The sequence below is a fragment of the Pempheris klunzingeri genome, chromosome 14, assembly GCF_042242105.1.
Source record: "Pempheris klunzingeri isolate RE-2024b chromosome 14, fPemKlu1.hap1, whole genome shotgun sequence".
In the NCBI taxonomy this organism is placed as follows: Eukaryota; Metazoa; Chordata; class Actinopteri; order Acropomatiformes; family Pempheridae; genus Pempheris; species Pempheris klunzingeri.
The window spans coordinates 3,428,131-3,452,933 of NC_092025.1; the positions used below are offsets into that span (position 1 = coordinate 3,428,131).

The following is a 24,803-nucleotide window of genomic DNA, read 5'->3' on the forward strand; positions in this document are numbered from 1 at the left end:
GACCAAAGCTCAGACCACGCTGCCATCTTTACCACCCTGATTTTCTTTCTCTCTTTCATCCCTGGAATGAATGTAACTGCTTCTGCTCATCGGTGGCTTTTGCAGCGGAGGGAGGCTTAGGCACAGATCCTCCTTGTCTGAGAAGGTCCTGCCTACTCACCAGACCACAACAACCGCAGCACGTCCACTGCAGGTAATCCGTCTTCCTCCTGTACCTAACATCCTGCCGTCCATTCGTCCAGTGCTGACCTCTCAGGGGTCCTCACTTTGTATCATCTTCCCTCCATCCATCGCCTTGTAACCATGGTTTCCTCCATCTCTCCTTCCTCTCTCTGCTCTCGCTGCTCTTCTCTCCCTCCCCCACTCTCCTTTTTTTCCTCCCTCTGATGAGCTGATGACATGCACTTGCTTGATTTCCATTTCTGCCAAGGCCACCTGAAAATTGGTGAGAAGCGGAATTTATTTCATTTCTCTATATTTTGGACAAGGACTTAAAATTTCACAGGCATTTTCAATACAAATATGATTCCTATGAGGAGTCACAGAAAAGACAGAAATGCTTTAAAAAAATCTGCAGTGGAATTGGTTTTCCATTTGTCGTTCAGTCATGTGGTTGTGATCATCCACACACAGTAAACTGGGATGAGTGATTTGGTTCCAATGCATGAAATGACCTCTGATGAGCTCTTGTGATTGGTTCTTTTCATACCTGCATATGTATGTGGAGCACAGAGACGCACCTGAGACCAGCACCTTTCTCTGTGAAGGTCACATACAAAAAAGGCTGACACATATCCCAAACATACACTACGGAGACATTCAATACCTTCATATCTCAGACACCTCCATGCCATCCACACCTGCTGGCAGCTTTGAGCTGGACGCTGTGATTTCATGCTTCCCTTTTGCTACAACAAAATATTTAGTTTTCTGCATCCCTTTCTGCTCAGCTAACGTCACAGTAAACAGAAAGGCTACAGCGTGACTTGGAGGATGCTTCCAGGAAATTGAAATTATGATTTTTCACTCTGCCAAATTTTCAAGCAGCAGTAAATCAGTGCCTCCTGAGAAGAGTCCCTGTGGCAAGGGCAGAGTCAGCTACTAATTTCCACATCCACGTTCCTTATTTGAGTAGACTAAATGACCTAAATTGGATCTATTGACAGACGCAAGTTGTCAGTCAGTGTCACATCAAGGGGTGATTCATTGCTCTGCTGCGAAGATTTATCCATCATGGGGTCTTTTTCTCAGCGGGGACAATAGAAATAAGTGTTCCAGACAAAGCACACAGACACACGAGAAACACAGCGGTACAAGAGAGGAGAGAGCTACAGAGAGAGCGATGAGATCCTGGAAAATAATATCCGGCTGGAGCAGCACTCTGCTGAGTGTTGTGATGAGGAGGAAGAGACCTGCACAAGCTTGTTTTTTAAATGGACTCGTCTGTACTCACCCACTTATGCCAGGCCACGGTCCAGCAAAGCACCAAGGATGAAATTTAGGCCTCACTACTGTAATTACACTGCGTCAGACAACCTGACCCAGGCACAACTTTTGTGACTGCAGCATTAAGTCGACATTATTTACCCATATAGTGTGCGCACAGTCAAGTCAAAATAACCATGAGCATCACTCTCTAAGGTTTCTGCTTTCTCTCTCTCTCTGTGCCATATCTGTGAACTCTGGAGATAATTTGATTCATTCTACAGGGAAGCTGCACTAAGTATCAGGACACTGAGGCAAGCATCTTGGTTAAGGGGTGGGGCAGTTTGGAAAGATGGAATATTCTCAGCTATATTATTAGATATAGCATCCCAAAACCATGTGATGATAGGCTTCAGTGGAACCGTGGGAGCATGACACACACCAAACCAGAACCAGACCCACCAGTTAATTCTCTAAAGTTACTGAACAGAAGAAAGTGAGAATGCTGTTTCTGTAGGGACGCTGTGACTGTGTAGAACAAACTGATGGTCCTGTGTCCAATTCACTGTCAAATTTAGCTCGAATGCTTTTGAAGGGAACACGTCGTATATCACATGTTGTAGGCACTAATGTCTAACTATATGCTCATCGCTGTGTTTACAGATAGATTTTAAAGGTTACGGTTTAAAGGCCAGAAGGTTATGGTGGTGTTATGAAAAATGTATCATTAGAAGAATCTTCATTTTTACAACTGACATACATGTTTGCATTGTGATTGAATCAGAATCATCCTCAGAGCTGTGTTATGATTATCTGATGCAATCAAATGAATGATACATTTTTAATGACCAGATAAGAAGCATTCAAAGCCTTAAAGACAGCACTAAAAACAGCCTTACTGTGATATATCATGTACTTCGACAAATGTTCCTAGAATTTCATGTCCCAGAATCTTGGACACCTCATCAGTTAAATCCCAGTAGAGCTTCTTAATTAAGTGTGGTTTACCAGTAAAGCCAACTGGTTGGGTTCCCTTTGGGACCTGGTCCCCTTCTGGCACATTTACCTCCATCACCTCTTTGTCAGACAACCTGGTGCCTTCCCACATGAGGTGAGGCGGGTATGATTTAGGAGACGCCAGATAAATCCTTCAGGGATATTAGTCAAACAGATGGGGACAGATAAAAATCATGATGGACTTCTGTGCTTTGTCTGATCCGTCTTTCCTTTGAAACACAGACGCCTTGCCTCATTACAGGAATGCTGATGAAACTTAAAACATCGTGCTGATTGAACAAGCTCAGTGCATTAAAAGCTATATCACCACCTCTGTGTCTGTGCAGGGCTCTGAGACACCTCACCGGACAGGGGACACCATGGAAGCCCCTCTTGTGTGTTTGGATGAGGAGTTTGAGGACCTCCGGCCCTGCCGCATGGATGAGCTGGACCACCCGGCGCTCAACCACTCCCCTTACTCCACCCCCACCACCGTCACCCTGGCCCCCATCACCCGCGAGGACTTCTCTGAGCTGGAGAACTTCTCTGAGATGATGAGCTTCAAGTCGATGGAAGACCTGGTCAACGAGTTTGACGAGAAGCTCAACGTCTGCTTCCACAATTACAACACCAAGACGGAGGGTCTGGCACCCATACGCAGCCAGACGCACAACCAGGAGGATGAGGAGAGGCTGCAGGATGAAGAGTGAGTGACCACAATCACAGTATTATAGTGTGACAAAGCCTTCATGGTACAAGGTCCGCTCACTGACATTTTCTGGGGCTCTCAGCCAGCTCTTGTGGCATTTATCAGTCTGTTAATACGTATTTCCAAGACTGCAATGTGCAGAACTGAAGTTTTAATGGGACTTATACTGTTCAGTCTTTCATACTAAACTAAATCTAAACTGGCATTTTTTAGCGCTTATAGTCGACTGAAAAGCATTTGCATCAGTATTTTGGGGTTAAAAGTAGAGATCATGCAAACATCATTATAGAACATTGTCAAAATACAGAAATTATGTGAAATAGTTAGAGATTTTCCAGAAGCATAATAGCCTTAACATAGCTTACAGACAACTGAATTAATACTGTTTTGTTCACTGTTTTTCTCTTTGAACATTTCGAAAAATGGCCATTGGCAACATAATAAAATGATAGAAATGACCACGACTACCCTGACATAATAAAATACCACAGCCAGACTCTCAGCACGCATAAAACAGAAGTTATTCCTTCAGCCTTTATGTCAGTCACATCCATTATGCTGCCATTAATGCCACTCATGACACACTGTCGAGGCCAAAACAGTGGCTCAGCAGCCCGGCACGTCACACATGACAAAAGCCAAAATATTTCCACACCCTGACCGCAACACCCCAAACAACCAGTCAATCAGCAGGGTGACCCCACCCTCCCCAGCACCACAGCCAGGCTGTGTGCTGAATTATTCAATGTGCACGATCGTACGCCTCAGTTAGCTTTGGCTCTGTTAGTCTGTCTCCGTCTCTGTCCTCCACCAGCTGACTGCCAGATCTCCCTTCTTTCGCTCACAGGCTCTGAGGCGGAAACACTCACGTCTTCCTCGAGCAGTGAGGACATGAATTGTGCTAAAAATAGTCTGACTGTAGGTGTAAGAGGAGAGCTTTGGGAAAGGAGTCCTGTGATTTCTCACCAACTTGCTGTATTGATGAGCAGAGCTTTGACTGACTGTTGAGCACAGAACACTAATCTGCATGTTGTGACCAAGACACAAGCTGCCTCATGCCACACACTGATGTGTTGTGGCACGGATAAGGAAACCAGGAGGGTGGGCTCAGATGTGAACACTGTTTTCCATCTCTTCTGGAGTTCTTTGGCCTATTAACAGCGTCTCATTGTTCCTCCTCCTCCTCCTCATTTCACGCCAGTTCTTGCAAGTAACAACCCATGCTGTCATTTCATATTAAGTCAGTGCATATTTATGCACCTTAGTGTTGCTTAGACATGGAATACTATTAATGGAAGGTAAGACTGGACTGCTGTGTATAACGCTGAGGAGCTGAGGTGTCCTTATGTTATAGGAGATCTGTCTTCAGTGAAGGCTGTAGTCTGATTTAAAGTGACTAATTCTCCCAGACCCACAGACGTGATCGTCAAGCATGTAAATCTGCTGTTTGGTTAAAAACAGCCTGTCGCACATTTTGGCCTAATCCCTGCAGTTGCGTGATTAGAAACACATATATGAGTGAGACAGACACGCTGATGGAGAAGCAGAATATTAAACAGAATGATTCCTCTTCAGTGGCTGCAGGCCAACAAACACAGCAGGACAGCTTTGTAACATGGAGTTCCAGTTCCTGCAGGCCAGATGACCAAACCGTGTCCCTGTGTTGTGCATGCAGTATGTGCTGTGTCCTTAGCAGTTGTTGATTTAAACATTTTAAAAATGCATGTATTTTATGAGGTCAAATTCGTTTCATTTGAAGTCTAAAAAAAATCTGTTTACCAGTCCTGCTCCCAGCCAAGTCTTGTGTGCCTGTTAAACGGCATTTTCATCATTACACTTCAGTTTGTGCAACAAACCAGATATAACAAGATAAAGTGAGCTCTGATGTGCTGCTTAACTGATGTTTTTACTTATGGACAAAATCGGGAAAGCTGCTTTTCACTGTTTCCTGTCTTTATGCTGAGATAATCTAAGTGGATGTTGATATTTTCCCTGTGACTATTTAACGATAGCATGTTAACAGTATGTTCGCTCTATGTGCTATGTGTTAAACATATATGCACCTCAAAACTCAACAGCATTCTGAAAGTTTATTCCTACAGTACTGTCTCATACAAAGTGCTTTATAGGGTCACAACACATTAAAACAAATCATTTATACTGATACAGACCTTTCCATAAACATGGTATCATCCATCAAGTCTTTCCACAGTGTAAATGACTTCCTGTGAAGACACTGTATGGGGGTCATCGTAGTGGTGTGGTGGTGGTGTCATCTAGTTTATTTAGCTTTAGAAATATCAATATAATTCAAAATGAATTCTCTGATGGGGTGATTGTTTCTTCTTAATATTATTTTTTTTAGAAAGTCCATTTATTTTCATTCTCGTCGATGAAAACACTTCTTAGTTTCTTAGGGTTGAGTGTACCGAAACACATACTGTGTATGTGCTGGTGCATGCTGCCAGGGCACGCAGGCACGGCCGGTGAGGTAAGCTGTGAGCTGAATGGTGTCCAGTGTGTGTCCGGGTGTAGGCAGTGCCACTGGGAGCAGGGCAGCAGGCCTGGGCCAACCTCTGAGCGGAGGAGGAAAAAACACAAAGGGCACTTCTCTCCCAGTTTTGTGTCATTCCTCCTCGGACAGATACTTGCTTCGGGTTAGAGCCAGACACCGCTGGCACAATGATGTGAGATGCTTTATCTAAATCTCTGCTAAGGATACCTTTTACTGAGTAGTAAGCTGTGTTTATTTCTGTTGTGCATTGTTCCTCTGCAGCCTTCGGCTCAGAATATTGACCACCATCATTGACTTGCCAGATTGAAATATTGACTTGCTGGCTGCTGAAGTCAGGGCTGAGTAGACCACCTTGTAACCAGGGCGATAAAACTACACACCAAACTCCAGTTTATAACTGCCTAACTACTCCGTGTGTGGATACACCAGCTTAAAACAGTAGCTAGCCTTCAGAAATTAGGTTTTGAGGCTTGTTTTTGTGGTACTTGAAAGTTGCCCTTGCTCACATGTGTACATGCATGTGTGTGTGTTTTGCAGTGTGTGGGATGCTCTAACTGACAACTACATCTCCACCTGGGACGGCGCAGACTCAGAGGGACTGAACGGCAATCTTTCTGACCACGAGGTACACTCCATATCTTTGTCTTTGCTTTACATCTGGGAAATGTGCTAACAGCCCTGTAAAGTAGAAATAAGCAAGCTTTCTTTTTTATTTTGGAAAGATTCATTTATTTGGGTTTGTATAACCTAATCTACATGCATAGTATACAAAACGAAAGATGTTTTAAAATCTTTAAAATCCCTATTGCTGTGTATTCTTTGAATTGACTTTCTTATGTTGTGCATGGTTTATATTAATCTCCACCTCAAAAGCATTAATCATGAATGAATGGCTAATTCTCTGATCACTGTACTGTTTATTTACCCATTTTATGCACAAATGAACACCGTTTTATCAAAACTGCTAAGAAGTCTGACCCAGAAAACATGCTCACAACCCCAGAAAATTGCTATCACATCTCATTTCCCCTCTTTGAGAGGAATATCTGCCTTTCTGCTGGCTACAAATGGCCGCTTAAATGTTCACTCATGTTTCTCCCACTAGTTTATTGGAGAAAATATGATTTTGTTTTTATGGTTTTAGATATCTGTGAGAGGCAACACAATGGAGCACGATTATTCACTGTGAGGTGTCAAACTGAGTAGCAAACTGGTTCATTCTTTCTGAGGCTTAATCTCATGCTGACACTCAAATACACGCTTCACCAACCTTGACTGGTCTGCCATTCAGCAGAGGTCTTCCTCTCCCTACCATAACTGGCTGTCACATACAACTGCACTGCAGGCACTTAGCAGTCTAGGCCGTGTTTGGGTTGGTCAAGGCCAGAGCAGACGTTTTTCCATCCCTGAGGGAGGCGGTTGTTCATATTCAGCCTTCAGTCAAGTTGTTGAAATTCTCTCTAAGTTAAAACGGACCAGTAAATCTTTCACAAATCTTTCCCCTTTAGGCCAGTCAGATGAAACTAGTTTTCCTTTTTTTCTGTGGATATTGTGTCATTGTACACTTATTACTGATTCTTATTGATATTCATTTGTATTGATTCTTCTGCTCTGTGAGGCTGTACTGAGACACAGCAATGCTTTTAGCTAAATGCTATCACCAGCATGCCATGTGACATGTTCACAATGACAATGCTAACATGCTGATGTTTAACAGGTTCAATGTTTACCATGTTCATTATCTTTGTGACGCACATTAGCATGTTTACTTTTGTTAATTAGCACCAACCACAAAGTACAGCTGAGGCTGATGGGAATGCCATCAGTATTGCAGGTATTTGTTCATAAACCAGTGTGTTGGACAAATAAACATTTTGAGCTGATGATGGTGCTAGATGAAAACTTGAATGATCACCATTGGGGTTACAATTCATCCATAGAGGAACATGAATGACAATCCATCCAGCACTTTTTGAAACACTTCAGACAAAACCACAAATGTTAGCCTCATGGTGGTGCTAGAGGACACTTCTGCAGCAATTACCAAAACCATTAGGATATATCCTCTGGGAACCATGAATGTCTTCATACAATTTTGGGCTGATTCATATCGTTGATGCAGAGATATTTTACAAAGTGAAAACATTGACTGGCTCGTGGTGATAGTCAGGGGATTCATCCTCTGGGAACTATGAATGTATACAAAGTCAGTCTTCACTATAAAAGCTGCATGAATCAAATATTGCAAATAAATAAATGAACAGTGTATAAACTTTTAAAACATTTTTACAAATGGAATAGTAAATTGTTTAAATACTTAATAATGTAAAGCTTTCAAATATTTAAGCTTGAAACTTTCAAACAGGTCTAGTTCCACACTGATCTCTTCCTCCCAGACACTGATCAACTTTGTCTGTAAAATAATTCTGGATTTAGTGTATTGTTCCATTGCACACGGGCAGTTTTCTTAGTAATATACAGTGTAGCAGCCATCGTTGGTTCTTTGGTTCTCATGTTTCTTCTCACATTCTGCAGATCCATGAAAAAGAGGAGGAGGAGATGAATGAGAAGAATGATAATGCCAACTGCATGAACGAAGAGCCTCTCATCACAGCTGATCAGGTGTGTGTTTGTGTGTGTGTGTGTTTGTCTCTGTGTGTGGGCATTATTCATATTGACATTAAGACAAAAATAGCCAAGGCTATCAAGTCCTAGCAGAAAGACATTTGCATTTCAAAATCAATTCCAAACACCACAGGTAACCAGTGCAGGGAGGCCAGAATGGTAGAAATGTGTTTACGTTTTTTAGATCTCATAATAACCGCTGGGTTTTGAACATCTGGTGACAAGTAATAATAGGTAAATAACTGAAATACTGTAAAACATGATTGGAGGAATTTAACCCAGAATCAGAAAAATTCTAGCATTTTTCCTGATAGATCTATAGACAAATACAGCTGTATATTGTATAACAAAGTGAGATTGAAAACAATGAAAGACCAAGGACAGATCCCTGAGGAACCCCACAGGGAATCTTTGTGATGCTACATGGATTAAGAATGTCAGTATGCATATATGGATTACCTCTGAAGCCCCAAGAAGTGTGCTTGTGCCGTATTTTTTGCATGCCCACTGTATCGAGAAAGGCTCTTTATCATGTCCAATAAAACTACTCATGCCATGTATGACAGCGTGGAGTGTTAGACTGCTCTTATATTGTGCTGGCACAGGACTTTAGAAAGACGCCTGCCTAACTCCAAGTCTGTCTCTGCAGTACACTGCTGAAGCCTGTTTAGACATCAATAATGGATATAAGTATGAAAAATACACTTATACAGGAGGCTATTGGCATTTTAGTGGCCACACTCCACTGACAAATGGACGGTTATGGATGTGTGTGCACTTACTCTTCTCTCCTAATCTTTTTCCTGTCCATCCACTTGTCTGACTATATCCTTCCATCTCTCTCTCTTTGTCTCTCTCTCTCTCTCTTCAAGGTCATTGAGGAGATAGTTGAGATGATGGAGAACTCTCCAGATCCTGGTGAAACTGAGGAGGAGGATGAGGAGGAGAGCAGCCACTGCTCCCCCAGGACCAACCCCTCCTTGCTGGAAGAGATCAAGCAGCTATCACAGGCCTCCAACAACAACTGTTCCTATGAAGGTATTTCTGGAGACAAGCCATGTTACTGTTTTTTTTTCCAGGATGGGAACAGGCTTAATTCTAGGGATTTCCTTGTAGACTTGTTTATGTGAAAGTGAATCTTTACCCTTAAGCTTACGATTGATATTTCTCCTTGAAGCATGGTGCTAAACATCAATAGAATACCAAAGGTAAGACCCCCTCAAATGAGTCCTTGCCATAGGCTGGACATGAAATATCATCATTCCTATTTATAGAAGATCCAACATGAGGGCCAGTTATGATGAGTGCAGTGACGCCTATGGTCAAGGACAAAGAATGACAGATATGTGCATATACATCCATCTTATATAACAAGTTTACTCTCATATTCAGTCCTTAGATAGTGGGGAGACATGTAACAGCAATCATGTTCATGTCAGCTGTGATTTAGTGATCCACACGGTCAGATTAGTCATCTCATTTCAGCAGGTCCAGAGGTGAGAGTTCAAGCGGTTCTGAGCCACAAGGCTCCCCACAGCTGACCACTGCGTGAATGGGAGCTGAACATGTATGAGGCAGGGAATTGTTCGGTTCACACAGCTGTACAAATAGATGGATTCGTCAGATATTTGTGTGTACAATCATTGTTAGTGTTTGTGTACTGCACTAGTTTTTAGATTTCCCTTCAATAGTTTTACATGGTTTTTGTTCTCTATGTTTATGTGGAGCTGTGAAGCACCCTATACTTGTGGATTTGATAGATGCTGCTGGGTCACCAGTAGCAAAGTGTTGGGAACGAATGGTAGCGTGAAAAAGCCAAAAGGGTCAACTGTTAACATCTTTGTTGATCTTTTGAGTAAATGAATGACATTTCCACAGTGGCACAGAAACCAAATAGTGTCCTGCTTGAGTCTGTCTAACCGTCACTTTTGCATCCACTGTTAACTTGAGCTCCACTGATTTTGCTCATATTCACACAGTCTGTATATGTTTCAGCATTCTGTCTGAACCTGTGGGTACTGTAAAAAAATGTGTGCACAAAATTAAACCCAACTGTCTCTCTGTGCCCATTCATCTGATCTGTAGGCCTGAACCTGATGCCCAGCTCGGCGCTGGTTGAACTGCTCCACCGAGTGGAGGCCGCCATCCGGGAGTACTCTGAGGAGCTGGTGAGCCAGCTGGCTCGGCGTGAAGAGCTGGAGTTTGAGAAAGAGGTGAAGAACACGTTCATCACGGCCCTGATGGAGGTGCAGAACAGGCAGAAGGAGCAACGGGACAACGGCAAACGCCGGCGCCGGGACAAGGCCCTGAGCCTGCAGGGGGGAGTGACGGCATCTGTTAACGGAGGGAACCCAGGCTCCCCGGGCTCCCCAGGCTCCCCAGGTTCCACAGGCTCCACAGGCTCCACAGGCACCACGGAGAAGACAGGCAGCATGCCTGTCAAGGTGAGCAGGGGCGGGGGGGTGAGCATGAATGCTTTACACACCTTTTAATCATTTAGATTATGTAAGTGTTTGTGTGCCATAATTTAGGCCCTTTCACGCAAGAGTTTTACAAACGTATACTTTAATCAGTGTCACTACACTATATGCATATTTTCTCTTCCATTAGGTTTGCCTTTAAATGCACAACTTTGATGTTTAATCCTTCCTATCTAAACGAGAGAAAGGTGAAATCAGAGTGCCTGACTACTCTCCCTCTTCCCTCCCTCTCACTGTTAGCATAATGGATGTCAGGTCCATTAGCCTCTAAAGTCTCTTCCAGGAAAGATCCTGAAGTGGAAGTGACCCGTCGTCTACGTACAGTAACAGCCCAGTCCAGTCTACCCCCGTCCCTTAACAGAGAAACAACCTAATGGGTTTTCCCTCCATGTACGCAGCAGCAGCAGTGTTTTATGTGGTGACTGCTGGCTACCTGAGGCTGCATTGCTGAAGGAATATAAATGTACAGATGGTTTAATGATGCAGAGGCAACATGAACTATAAAGCTAATGGTATCTTACTAGGATGTCATGGTTTGTGTGAGATGCTGAAACATCTGTATTATACTTGAAAAAGAAAATGTTTCAGACAGCCTGTCAGTTTGAAGGAACTGACAATCAGTAGAATGTAATCATGGTATGTAAATGTGTGTGTGTGTGTGTCTTGGTTGTGTCCTGCAGCGTTTCAGTATGGAGGGACTGTCCAACATCCTGCAGACAGGTATCAGACAGACATTTGGAGGCACAGGGAATGAGAAACAGGTAAGGTCAAAGGTCACAAACATGTCTGTCACACGATGAGTATATCTCAATGACTGACACAGCTCAGGTGCTTATAATATATAGCTGTACATACACGTATCATGTAGACATCAGAAAATGTGGTTGCAGTTTTTAAGACATGGACTTTGACATTCAATAGTAACCCTGACAGACATGAGTTACTGAAGGTCCACTGCTATGTAGCATAACATATCTACCGCAGGAGGGGGCCTGCACCACAGAGATCACAGGCCCTGTCAGATTATGGGCCCTGGTTAGATTGCAGCAGCTGCGCCACCAGTATTTCCACCACTGCCTCAGTCCGATGCACAGTTGAGGTCATACACATTGATGATAGGCCTGCTGTATGTAATCTGATCTGTGATGATGGTGTAAGCAACATATGCTATGGTACACTACAAGAAATGTCCACAATGTTTGTGTCCACATAAGATGCACATATTTGACTTGTAATGAACTCAGTATTTAGTGTTTCTCGGCTGATTGGGGATGAAAATGGAGGTCTCCGGTCTTTTCAGGAAGAATCTCAGAATTTCAGTTACCCTTGTTTTTAAAGGATAGTGCCTTTCCCCTCTCAGTCAGTGTGAAACGTTTGTTTGCAGTGTACTGGCTGACAGCCCATTGACTTTTAAAAGAATCTCCTGGCTTGATATTTAACAGACAAATATGAGATCATGGTATCGATCTTTTAACTCATGGCAAGAAAGTGACTAGACATATTTCCTAAAGCGTCAAACTACTGCTTTTAGTTCTCAGGTTACGTTCCGTGCCAACATCAGTTATGGTCTCTGATTAACTAGCACATAAAAAAATACCTGTTAACTTGATTGGTAACCAGTTATATGATACTAATGATGATGATACTATGATACTAAACCCTCTGAACCTTTTCAGTATCTAAACACAGTTATTCCATATGAGAAGAAGGGCACCCCTCCATCTGTTGACGACCTGCAGATGCTCACAAAAAGTAAATATCCAGCCCAGAACATTTGTATCGAAGGCAAATAATAATTACATGCTTGAAAAGGTGTCTACCCACAGCTGATGCACGTTTTCTTTCTTCCACCTAGTTCTTTATGCCATGAAGGAGGACAGTGAGAAGGTGCCTACACTGCTAACTGACTACATATTGAAAGGTAAACACAAGAACATACGTTGGCGTACTTCTATAGAGTGATTGGTGAAGAAAAAGTCAGTATTTGATATTTGATATTTGCTAAGTGCTTTCGGTGAACTGAGTAGTGACTTGCATATCAACAGTTCAGGGAAGACAAGAGAATTAACACAATAACAGTGAGGATTACAGTATGTTCTCTGACTGGATGATTGTCTAGTAAATCCAGTTATTGCATAATTGGACTTCCTCATTTGGCTACGAGAATCCCTACATTAAAGTAACTTTATTACATCTCATTCCATAGAGAAATGATCATTATTATCCGCTGTTTTTTCCTCTCCAGTCTTGTGTCCTACCTAAAGCACCGCCTGGCCAGGGGCCGCAGTGTGACGGAGAATTCTTGCCATGAGGGCTTCTTTTCCAACCCTCCTCGCCTCTGGCCCCAAGCTGCATGACCTCCCCTCTTTTACCATTATCAACCATGGATCCTCACCATCGACATTATTGTATCCACCTCAACTATGACTACTGCCTTTCGCTGAGCTCACCGTCTCCCCTCCTGCACATTAAGCTCAGGCCAGACCCAATATGGCCGCCATCTCAGTAGTAAAACAAGTGGGATGGCCAGTCTCACTTTTAAAGGACTTCACTGATGGAGCATGACATGCTATCAGATATCACAACACCACTTTGGTACAGGGAAACAGCCTTATCATTGCTTTTTTTGTCCTTGATTTCTTTACTTTATAGTTTCTTTTTTACTTTTCTTTGTTTCCTCTGACAGAATTTCAATGTTGCCAAGTTTTAACACTTACTCATTACTGACCTCTTAACCACTGGGTTCTGTTGGTAGTTTTTATTTATTGACTCAAGGACTACACTGTAAAATAAATGAAATGTCATTCCACGAGCGATCATCTCCCTGAATTGCTTCCAATGAAATCAGTGATTCATTTGAATACAAAAGCCATGCACCTTTTTCTGCCAACCTAGTACTGTAGCTCCATGTGAAGGAAAGGAAACACACGACTATTACGGGTGCAGTGCAGTGCATTACAAAGCTTTTTCTTTCTTTTTCTTTTGACTTCACAATCTGAATATCCAGTGCTCTTCTGACTTTTTTGAAATTTCTTTGAACTTATATCTAAATATTTGATATAAACTGTGTTGCTGATTTTCTACTTTTATTTACTGTGTCATCAGAGTGACAGGCATCTGTGCGTTCCACCCTGTGCAACCACGTGGAGGTGTATCACTGAGTTTTCCTTGGATATATCATTCCCTGATGAGATGAGCTCATTTCAATAAAGGCGTGCATATTTGCATATTAGCATATTTATGACTTCCTTTGCGCCATGTAGGTGAATGTTACATCGCTAATCGCAAGTTCTAATAAACATTGTACCCTGATGGTGTGTGCAGCTGCTTCTTCCTGTCTTTACTGTTCGGGTGCAGCAGCTGTCATAAGCGGCCAATATGAATCATTGTTGGTTCCAGGAATATCTAATTCTGTAAAAACCTGGACTGTGAGGTTTCTGAGTGTCAGCTTGCTGTCCCGGTGCCGTGAAACTCACTGTCCTCATTGGGAAAAGACCAGATCCACTCGATCAGGTCCAGACTCAGATCCATCTGTCCATATTATTGTAAACTGCATAAATTGTAAACTGAATAAATGCAACAAATGGAAAGTCACACTTTAGGAATATATATACAAATGAAAAACCGTCAGTGACCCTTCTTAAGGGATTCATGTACATGCTTGTTACTTTCAACACGTTATCTTAATTCAAAGCTGATAAATCATCAGATTTATATTCTTTTCTGCCACATCTGACTATTGAAATGCAACCAACTTCCCTCCTCATTTGATTCAGCAGAGACATGACTTCAGACATTACATTGTGTATATGTTGATGTGTGGGGGTCAAAGAGACAACATCAGCAGTAGAGCAGGGTATTAGGGTATTAGGGTATTAGGGAGCCGTGGGGTTAAGTTTTACATTTAGATGATGGTGTGTCCTCTAACAGTAGGACTCTTCCTCCTGTATTTCCCAACCAGAGCCAGTCTGCTGCCCTCTGGTGGTTGACTTTAGATCACGATGACATGTGTTGACCAAATCACATTCACATTAATAGTATTTGAAATGAATTAGGATAGTTACCTCAGGGTATAAAATGTTGATTTTCAATAGAAAAGTGTAGATACAAAGATTGAATTCAGTACCCCAGCTGATTCGATTGTGCAGATTGTGTAGATCCCCATTTATGTAGAAAATAAATACTGTGGAAATACAGATTGTTTATGGAATGATGTTACGGGGCATGTGAATGGGTCATTGTGTTGCATATGTCCCCTGTACTGGCTCATCGTGGCCACAGGAGGGCAAATGATCAAAAGACACTGACTACACACTCCAGAAGTCAAGAAACATCATCATGCTGCTAAATTACATCAAAATGTAATTTTGTAAATGTTAGTGGAATCACGTGGCTGGAAACAGACATTTTTCTCTGGAAAAGATCCTAAATAAGACTCTGCTTTGGAAATTAGTCAGTGCACCTCCGTGTTAGATGGACAATACAGCTAATTTATTTTAGTTTTAGAGGCTTTGGGAAAGAACACACACAGAGCTGATCATTTCCCTTTTAATTGAAAATATTATACAAAGCATTTTCCATGAACATAAATATGGAGGATACATGTGCACACTGCACATAAATGTCCACAGTTTAGGCCTACTGTATAAATAAGCACATGTTTGGCCACCAGTTTGTCCACAGTAGTTATACAATCCATCATGGTTTATCCTTTTTAAGTTCAGGACACAGTAACTATTTAGAAACTCATGGGCTCTTATACATCACTGTATAAAAATAAAGAATTGTCTTGAATACATTTTAATGTTCATAATGTACACTTTTGAAATGACCCATTCACAAGTTAAAACAGTGAGTCTATGAAATGTAGCTTTAAAAATCTGTAATGAGCCCTACCCTTCAAAGGGATTCTTCACCCCTAATGTGGTAAAACAATACAAACCTCAACAGAACTTATTTGCACATTTTACTCTCACTGATAGACAACAGCTTTCAGAAATGTCCTGTAAAGGATGCTCTTATGTTTTCCCCTCAGTGTCATCAAGTTTCAGTTGATTCATCTCCGAATTGTGTTGCTATAGTGACACAAAACAACAAACATACGCTCCAGTGTAAAGACAATACAGCAGAATAGATAGTATGATCACTGATCAATATCAATATACCCACATACATATGCATTTCTTTACTTTTCCAAATCCATAAAATATGTCACCAGGCATTTGTGAAAGTGGCCAGAATAAGAAAAAAGCCACAAAAAAAAAAAAAATACTTCTGCTTTTACAGAAACACTGATTTGAGCCACAGTTCATGTTGCCTTCTGGAGCCATTCAGTGTAGATGTGCTGAAATCATTCAGTCTGGAGCCACATTCTGATACATTCTGACTCGGCAGTGAAGAAGTTTTGAGTGTGAAAACTGAGCTGACGTTAATCAGGTCAGACACACACAGACTGAATGAACAAAGCTCATGGCAGTGTAAAACACCAAGTCTTTTTTGTTGAAAATAGGCCCACTTGTTGGATTTTTAATGCAAACTAGCTTTTGAGCCAAAGTCCAGAGCTTATGTGGTCCAGTAGTATTAAGCCAACATATATTTAATACAATATTTTGAAGATTTACTGCCCCAACTTTAAGGGGGGTTCATGTAGCTTCCTCATCTTCCTATAGGAAATGGTAGAAGATCACTAACTAGGCACCTTCAAGAGGCTTAAAAACACCTTCATATTAGTGTTTTTGATTTAGAGAAACTCATTTGTGCTTCCTGTTACCATTTCTTGGCAATGTCAATCAAATGAGAAAGAAGTTTTGTCAACAAAAACCTGAAGCCTGTAGCTTTTGGCAGTGAATCAGATGCTTCCATGTCATGTCAATTTGAACAGTTTCTTTGCCCACTGACCTGCACTAGAAGAGAAACTACAGCATATACAGAGAGCGTGTGGAAATAATGAAGCGTCCCATACCGTAAATCTTTGGTTCAGTATCCAGTGTTGCAGGCAAACGTATGACCTGTACGATGTGGTACATACAGGCCGTGGCCAACAATATGCTATGCAGTATGTCGCACATTTACCAGAAATAAATATCATATTTACAATTTCAATTCTGCAGGCAACTTTAAATTATAACAACTCAAGTGTGGAGTCATGTATTAGCAAAGTCACCATTCTGCAGTTCTGAACAGTGCTCAGTATTATAAGAAGCTTTTGCTAATCTGTGTTTAAAGAATTGAGTCTAAGAGCATTCTATAAGCTGAAACGCTGACAGAAGTAAAGCCAAAAAAAAGGATTAGGATACTTTATCATATGTATAATGTTGTCTTATCTTTCTTTTCATAAGTCTGCTGTAGAAATATACTCATTTATAGATCTTACACAGTCCTCACTGACTTTCCTTTGAGCAACACTCTCTGCCCCGGACAGTACTGGTATAATTGGCTTCAACCAATTTTGGTCTACTTCCTCCCTTAGGTAGTTTTTTAAAGAAAAGACGATAGATGAAGTACAGCAGACCTGCACAACCCTTTTCTCATTTCATCTGTCGGACTTACACACACAATCAAGCCCCCAGTGATGATCCATTTGCTATTCACTTAATGGAATTAGTATGGAAAACAAAAGTAATGAAAATATAATACATTACATTTAAAAACTAAATAAAAAAAATGTGTAATTAGAAATGCATGAATGAAGTAGAAAAAGGATACAGCACAAATGTATGAAAATCATATCTATACATAGTTTGTAGTGCATACGGAATATAAAATATAAGTATACTTAAAGCAAGTAAACAGTCTGTGTCTGAAAGTCTTGCCATGAAAGCTTCTTGGCGTGAAAGTTGTCTATAAGTGAGTTTGATCTTTTCGTCTACTGTAATTCTTTGCTAAATAGTAGTTAAAGCGTTCCCTTTAAAAAAAATCAGCAGCTGACCCTTGTCGAGAGTGTAAAGGTACAGTATTCCACTGATTTAGTCAACAGCACTGTGCTGCAGGTGTTAGACCAGAGATCCGGCCTGGTTTTGTGCAGGCACCATAATGGGCACCCCGCCCATGCGGGTGATGTTGGAGGCTGTGACTGTGGAGGTGGGCAGCGGTGGAGGGGAGGGAGCGGGCTGGAGCTGCAGCTGAGGCTGGCTGTAGGTCTGCGGCAGCACCTGGGCCTGGGGCAGCTGGGTGTAGCGCTCCGGTCTGGGTAGGGAGCTCCCGTTGGTGCTGGCCTCAGAGGAGACGGGCTGTCCCCGGGGCAAGGTGGTGTTGTTGTTGTAGCTGTAGTGGGTGGGGGTGGAGGCTCCGTGATGGCGGGACGGTCGGTAGCCGGACATGCTGCCCGTGGCGGTGATGATGGAGGCGGTGTCTGAGGCAGGGCGCTGGGGGTACTGCTGCAGGTGGTGGTGGTTGTTGTGGTGGGAGGGCTCTTTGTGGTGTGGGCTGGAGGCAATGGAGGACAGAGTGCCATTCTTGGAGATGATATCTGAACCCATGCCGCTCTTAGCCCAGGACACACGCTTAGGAGCCTGAGCGTCCTCCCTGCAGGTGGACAGGACACAGTCAGCTTACTGTCTGCCAACACAACTTAGCATGAGACATCTGACACATCCACCAACTGATTCTTCCACCTACAAAAAACGTTCATAATCAATTAAGTGACCGTTTTGCTGCAACAGTCTTACTTGGTCTGAGAAAGACATTCCTGTATATCAACTTTAAACCAATTCACTGACTTGTTTTCTACTTGTGCTATTGCGAAAGTACATTTCAGCATTTACTTTCATTACTTGTTTGCACAGTATCAACTATTTAGTAGATGTTACATAGTCTTGCTTTACACCATCCCATACACACCGACATAAAATACTTGTATGTGAACGTATATGAAATTAAACAATCAATTCTAAAAATACGACTAAAGCACATAAACCGAAGACTAAACCTGCAGAGCCACACACACACACACACACACACACATTGATGCTCAGGGATATTCTGTCATTTCTAAACAGCCTCTTTTTTCTGTTTTATATCACAGTGAATGAATGTCTTCAGGTTTTTGGACCACTGGTCAGACAAAGAAAGAGGTCTGAAGACGTCACTTTGACCTCTAGGGAATCATAACAGGCCTTTTTCATCAGACTAATTGATAATGAAAATAATCGTTGCAGCCCTAGGTGGGAAATATTCAGCATGTACCAATTTGTCCCTTACATGACTTCCTCCTGTTATTAGTTTTCCTTGTGCAGGTTGTTATTATTTTGTTTGAATTTTCCTGGTGATTGAACATTTCAGTTACCAGAGGAACAGTTGTTTAATCACCTCATATAAACCATAAGATTGTGGGAGCTTCGGAAGGCTTTGTAGGAAATGTGTTTGGAATGATTTAATCATTCTGTAAATGGACACACAGCCAGTGATAAAGGCTGCTCGGAGGTAAACCACGTGGGCTCACTTGATTTCGTTGGCCATGTCGTCCTCATTGTCTCTCCGCCTCTTCACCAGGAAAACAAGGCAGATGAAGACGAGGAAGAGGAAGCCAACCACCGAACCCACCGTGGCGCCAACAATCATCCCCACATTAGTGGCTAGAGGAAGAAACATGGGACACACAACGATTTCATGTCACCAAGGCCCACAGATCAAATGTACAAGATAGGAATTGTCATGTTATACACATGCAAACACAACAAATCATGTCCTAACTGGATGTACGGGATGGGTGCTGGTGCTGGTGCTGGTGCTGTGTGCGCTACGTACAGGTGACGATCTCCAGGTTGATGAAGCAGGTCTCCGACTTGACTGAGTTGCTGGCTGTGCACACGTACTTCCCTGACATGTTACTGCTCAGGTTGCTCAGCTTCAGAGTGCCGGCTTTCTCATCTAAAATACCAGTGAACAAGGAGGAGTATGGTGAAACATGCACACACACACACACATACACACACACACATCTGACATATTAGACTTCGGCCATTATGAATATTTGACATTTCATTCAGAATTACACCCTTCAGATTAATCTTCAGTTTCTAGTGTTGATTATGATGAAGACAAAACAAGAAATATCAACCAGGAGAAAACTACAAATGAAGGCAACTATTTCTTTCCTTTTCTTAAAGGAATAATCCAGCATTTTTTCTGTCCACTATGCTGTCTTATCTTCGTTTTGTTAAGTAGCTTATTCAACCAAATTCTGTGTGCATGAAAATAAAGTCAAATAGGAAATTTGTAATTGATCATGTCAAATATATTTCATGAAGGCAGCAGGAGGTGTGTTATATTATTCAGCACTGCATAAAAAAATGAAAGCAGTAAGCAGTTTTTAGGAGGGCAATTCACTTCTTCATGTTCCAGCAGAGAGTTTGATTAGAAGATCAATCACCACCACTCTCATATCTGTCTGTAGAATTTAAAAGTCATAGCCAGCAGACTGTTAGCTTAGCTTAGCTAGCCTGGCTCTGTCCATAGTCTCCTTCGGTAACCATCACCACATACAGTTCCACAAAGCTTCCACAAACATGGAAAAATGTACGTGAAAAAGATACTGTTGCTAATGCAACCTGAATAATTCTTGAATAATTATTAAAAATGTTCACATTAGATTAGCATCGTTGCCAAAGGTTGCTCTTGAACCCCAATTTACAAAAAGACAAACTAAATCTGAAATAATGAATATTCTAGGTTTGTGGGATACCTGTTCTACTGACATTACTGTAGCTGAAATGTTCGCCTTCACACACATTGGTAACTCAGAGAGACAGTTCTTGTTCAGCAACACAATCAGGTACATAAACCTAACTTTCGAGTGAATAATAATCATCAGTCACAGCGCAGGGCCCACTCACTGAGCATGGGCGAGAAGAAGACCTCAGAGGTGGGACTGGTTTTCCTCCACTTGTATATAGGAATGGGCTTCCCAGAGCTGGATCTGCAGCTCAGAGTCACATTTCCCTTCAGCACGGGCTTCCCTGATAGAGAGCACTTAGGAACAGCAGGAGGGACTGGCACGAAAGGATTACAGAATGTTAGATTATACGACGTAATACACGCAACTCAGTCTTTAAGTGTACTGTGTGTAATAGTGCAGGTGAAATAAAGAGTCATGTCTTCTCAAGCAGAATCTGTTTCTTACCCTTTATGTCCACCTTGAGCTCACGAGTGAGGCCGCTACTCGGCGTGATGACCTGGCAGATGTAGCGTCCGGAGTCCGACTCCTGTGTGTTGTTGATATACAATGACACATCGCGTGAGGGCATGTTAGTGGTGAAACCGACGCGGCCCTTAAATTGAGAGCTGCCCACGATCATGGAGCCTTTGGTGTAGGAGATGATCTGTGCAGGAGAAAAGAGAGCCAATGTAAGACATAGAGGAACAGGAGAAAGGACAGGCATGTGAGCACAAAGCTCAGGAACAAGTACGTGTCCATACAGGGTAGCTTAAGTTTGGGGGTTGGAGTTTAATGGATTTATTGGTATCAGAGCACTCCACGTCTGCAGAATGAGTCATCTTTTAAGAGAGATGAGGGAACAACTGGATAAATTTGCTGTATAGCCATCAATAAATCATCTCTGCATGATCTTAGTGTTCTTTGGGAGACGTGGAGGAGTTCATCAGGGATGAAACATTTTCCTCCAATATACATAAAACCAAACTGAAATATATCCACAAATAGGAAAAGACAATTGCAGAAACTTGAGAGTTGCTTGGCTGTGAATTCTACCAATGATCTTGTTCTTAAAAGAAAACTATTCGTAAAGAATTTAACCAATCCCTTAGATTCAGAACAGATTTCCTCATCCACAGGACTAGACCTCCATAGTCACAGCCAAGCCACGAACAACTGGCAAATGTAACCTCAGTCGAATCCCCCACGGGTGATTTATGAGTTGCATCAACCCAGTCGATATCAATTCACTTCTCCTCTGCTCTGTACATGTCAGAGATGAGTTACAATGATCAAAGGTACGATGCCTTCCTAAACCCCCTACAGGATCTTTCTATCCCATTAAACACCTCAGTGGTTCAGGATCTTAAACAGATCCCCAGTTATAAGCACTGTCCCAACTAATTGCAAGAAAGGGGTAAAACTTGATCGACCTAAAGGTGGACTGGGCCTCCCAAACTTCCAACAGTACTATTGGTCATTCATAATGCATTCTCTCTCCAAATGGTTGGATCCCACAGCCTCTACATGCTGGCGCCCTATAGAGCAAATGATTGTTTGCCCTCAGACTACAAAATCAAATCAATTTCAACATCTCTCATCATTCCTCCAGTGGAGTAATAATGTTGGTCACACTCTATGATATTTTTGGGGTGGTGGGTCGCCGAAGCAATTCAATTTACCTAGATCGCCATTCTTTTCCTATCAACAACTGCACACAGCAATGCACAGCTCTGGTGTACCTTTGGACGGCCTTCTGGCTAGTCATTGAATCCACACAGCACTGACCAAACCCAGTGATCTAGTCTGTACTACTTCTACTTTCCTGGCGAAGGCTTCTTCTAAATATCTTTCCATTAACAGGGTTCGGAACGGGGACCTGTCATCTAATGGCAGCAATCTGAATTAGCAAGTAAATTGGCACAACAGTCTGCAAGAAAACCTCAACCACCACGTTAATCTTAACCTAACTCCTGTTTAAGCAGCAGTTAGGCACCTTTCTTCACATGGTATGGGAGCGTCCAGGGAAGAAGGTTTGTGGGTTGTTGTCCACCATACTGACCAAACCAATCCATAGCCACCATTTGTCCTCTTAATTAATGATGGGTCTAACTTAGATAGCGCTCTTGTATGGCTCGTACTTTGTTTCCTTGTCTCTGTTTAAACTCTTCATACCCCCCTTTCATGTTTATTCCTTTTTATTTATGTATTTTTCTCTCTTTGTGCTGCTGCAGGGGAGAATAACAACTCAGTCTTTGGTTTTATTTTTTCTTTGATTTGTTGTTCTGTTATATTTTGTAATGAAACTTGAGAAGGTGCACTTAGCTTCTCTCCCCTGTGAATTGAGCTTATAACAACATTGATGTGTAAATTCCAATAAAACACCATCAGAAGTATTTGTGCACAGCAGAGGACCCACTGAGGTTTCATTGAGTTCTGTGCCAATATGATTGCGTGTGACAGTTATTCTGGGTCAAAAGAATCAGAGGGATTTTTAATCCCAACATCTCTTGCCTGGAAAATTATGATTGTTTGGCATTTCTCGAACATTTGGTGGAAAGCATTACAGAGTAAACAGAGGTACATGGAACACAATTTGTACTCCACTGAGCTGAAGTCTTCTCATGGAATCCTGTACTGAACAACTGTGGCCACTTTCCATAAAGCTACTGCTTAGAAGACTTGTAAGACAATGTTACATGTGGTGGTGGAACAAAATGCAGAAACTGTAAACTACAAATAAATGAATCCAAACAAATCCAAGCTAGTGTCTGCCACTGATTCTAGATTAGTGAATTTGAATAGTTGGGGCACGCTACAGTACAGTGGCAGACACAGGCTGACTGAGGGGCAGTGCTCCAAATGCATGTGGTGGCGCACAAGCATGCAGAAAGATTTGATGGATCCATGTTGAAGTGTTTCACCATAAACACATCCAAACCCTTTTCTAGCAAGCAGGAGATGTGATGCAGTGCACTAATGGTCCGTTCCAAAGGATGGACCATTAGTGCACTGCATCACATCTCCCATGAAAAGGCCGCCTAGAGGGAACTTTAACACGACTTTTTGCACATTGGGCCACCAAAGAGGGCAGTTCATCATGTTTTATCTACCTAGGGGCTTTTTTTTTATTATCCTGAATGTATCCCTAACTGTAACCCTACTAACAAGTATTGTGTGTGTATATCAAAGCCTGATATAGTTTATTCCTCTTATTCCTCCAGAAAAGCATTAAAAACACATCAGTGAGCCACACTGTTGCACTGGGTAAATTCTTTATGTTCCTTCATCACCATGACCAAACACACTGTGCTACGTCTAATGTCCTGCTACCAGAAATACTTTTGTATTAATCCTTTGCTGAAAGCAAAAGCACTATTTCCATGTGAGAGTAAGAGAAAACAGCATAGTTTTGGGGGACCTACTGACGATGCCATAGCATTATGTTGTTGTTATGCTGAACTACAGTAGTTAGAGATGGGATGGAGAAGCCTGTATGATATATGTAAAGGCTCACAGGTGCACATTCAAAGGACGAATAAAGCTGGATTTAACCTTATTTAGTTACTTGCAAACTTCAATAACGATTAAGTCACTAGGACTTTATTTAGCTGTGCAGGCCAAATATGTGAGATGTGAGACTGTGGCTTTTTTTTTTTTTTCAGTTATTCAGAATTGATTCCTTATAAAGCTCCCCATAAAACTGGAATAAAATGTTTTTTTTTATCTCTTCTCACGAAATGATTGTGACAATGTGATTTATTCTTGATAAATAAAGTGTAGATCTTCTCAACTTTATTGATCAAACTCTTCCAAACATTTCACAGTGAAACTTAAACCACAATTAACCTTTACAAACTGTGTATTCAGGCTTTAACAAAATTGAGGGTATTGAACAATTATTCCAACTTTATGGGCAACAGTGTATTAGCTGCTGGACTGTTGACCATGCGGATGGCTGTGCATCACTGTAGCACATACATTAATCTCCCTACATAGACTGTGGCATCTAGGTTTGTCTTTGAGCTAGAGAGAGTTTGTTCTTCTTCTTCATCTTTTTGGCTACAAATGACAGTGAAGCAGAGTGATGGCTCGGCCTGAATGGCTCTCCAGGCATATGAAAAAAAAGGCTCACTTTTAATCAACTGTGTAATTCCCAGCCCTCTGAGTTCTCTTTTCCCCTGTTTTCTTTTTGATTGTGATCTTCTTTTGGGTCGTCCATCTGTACAACCCAATAATCTGACCTCGGCAAATACGTAAGCTGAGCCACGGCCAAGTCTCTAGATAATGTGTAAAAAAACAATACAGTGTTAAGGAAGGGGGGTTGTTCAACTGGGCTTGTTATGCAAAATCTCTCTGCTTCATTTCATGTTTTACCGCAACAATGATTTCATAACTAAT

General features: G+C 41.9%; 2 protein-coding genes across 2 annotated transcripts in view; one reads left to right on the forward strand and one right to left on the reverse strand.

The window, feature by feature from the left end:
- The first annotated feature begins 25 nt into the window (after positions 1-25).
- Positions 26-14,033, forward strand: fez1 (fasciculation and elongation protein zeta 1 (zygin I)). The gene is made up of 10 exons (XM_070843713.1): positions 26-193; positions 2,769-3,127; positions 6,183-6,270; positions 8,181-8,267; positions 9,143-9,308; positions 10,356-10,714; positions 11,431-11,511; positions 12,427-12,502; positions 12,606-12,671; positions 12,996-14,033. The coding sequence occupies exons 2-10, from the start codon at positions 2,802-2,804 to the stop codon at positions 13,010-13,012; spliced, it is 1,266 nt and encodes a 421-aa protein (XP_070699814.1). The 5' UTR covers positions 26-193; positions 2,769-2,801; the 3' UTR covers positions 13,013-14,033.
- A 1,251-nt stretch (positions 14,034-15,284) lies between these two features.
- Positions 15,285-24,803, reverse strand: part of esama (endothelial cell adhesion molecule a) — a 54,594-nt gene continuing 45,075 nt past the window's right edge. Inside the window, exons 3-7 of the mRNA XM_070843432.1 lie at positions 20,871-21,069; positions 20,584-20,739; positions 19,496-19,618; positions 19,191-19,323; positions 15,285-18,274 (exon numbers count right to left, since the gene is read on the reverse strand). Of these exons, the coding sequence (XP_070699533.1) occupies positions 17,743-18,274; positions 19,191-19,323; positions 19,496-19,618; positions 20,584-20,739; positions 20,871-21,069 (1,143 nt within the window). The 3' untranslated portion in view covers positions 15,285-17,742. The remainder of the gene's footprint in view (positions 18,275-19,190; positions 19,324-19,495; positions 19,619-20,583; positions 20,740-20,870; positions 21,070-24,803) is intronic.

What these genes read in the sequence shown, in the direction of transcription:
- fez1 (XM_070843713.1), top strand. Translation starts at nt 2,802, where the DNA reads ATGGAAGCCCCTCTTGTGTGTTTGGATGAGGAGTTTGAGGACCTCCGG. An exon ending in CAGGCAGCATGCCTGTCAAG is followed by an intron (nt 10,715 to 11,430) that starts GTGAGCAGGGGC and finishes TGTGTCCTGCAG; the next exon opens with CGTTTCAGTATGGAGGGACT. An exon ending in CCTGCAGATGCTCACAAAAA is followed by an intron (nt 12,503 to 12,605) that starts GTAAATATCCAG and finishes TCTTCCACCTAG; the next exon opens with TTCTTTATGCCATGAAGGAG.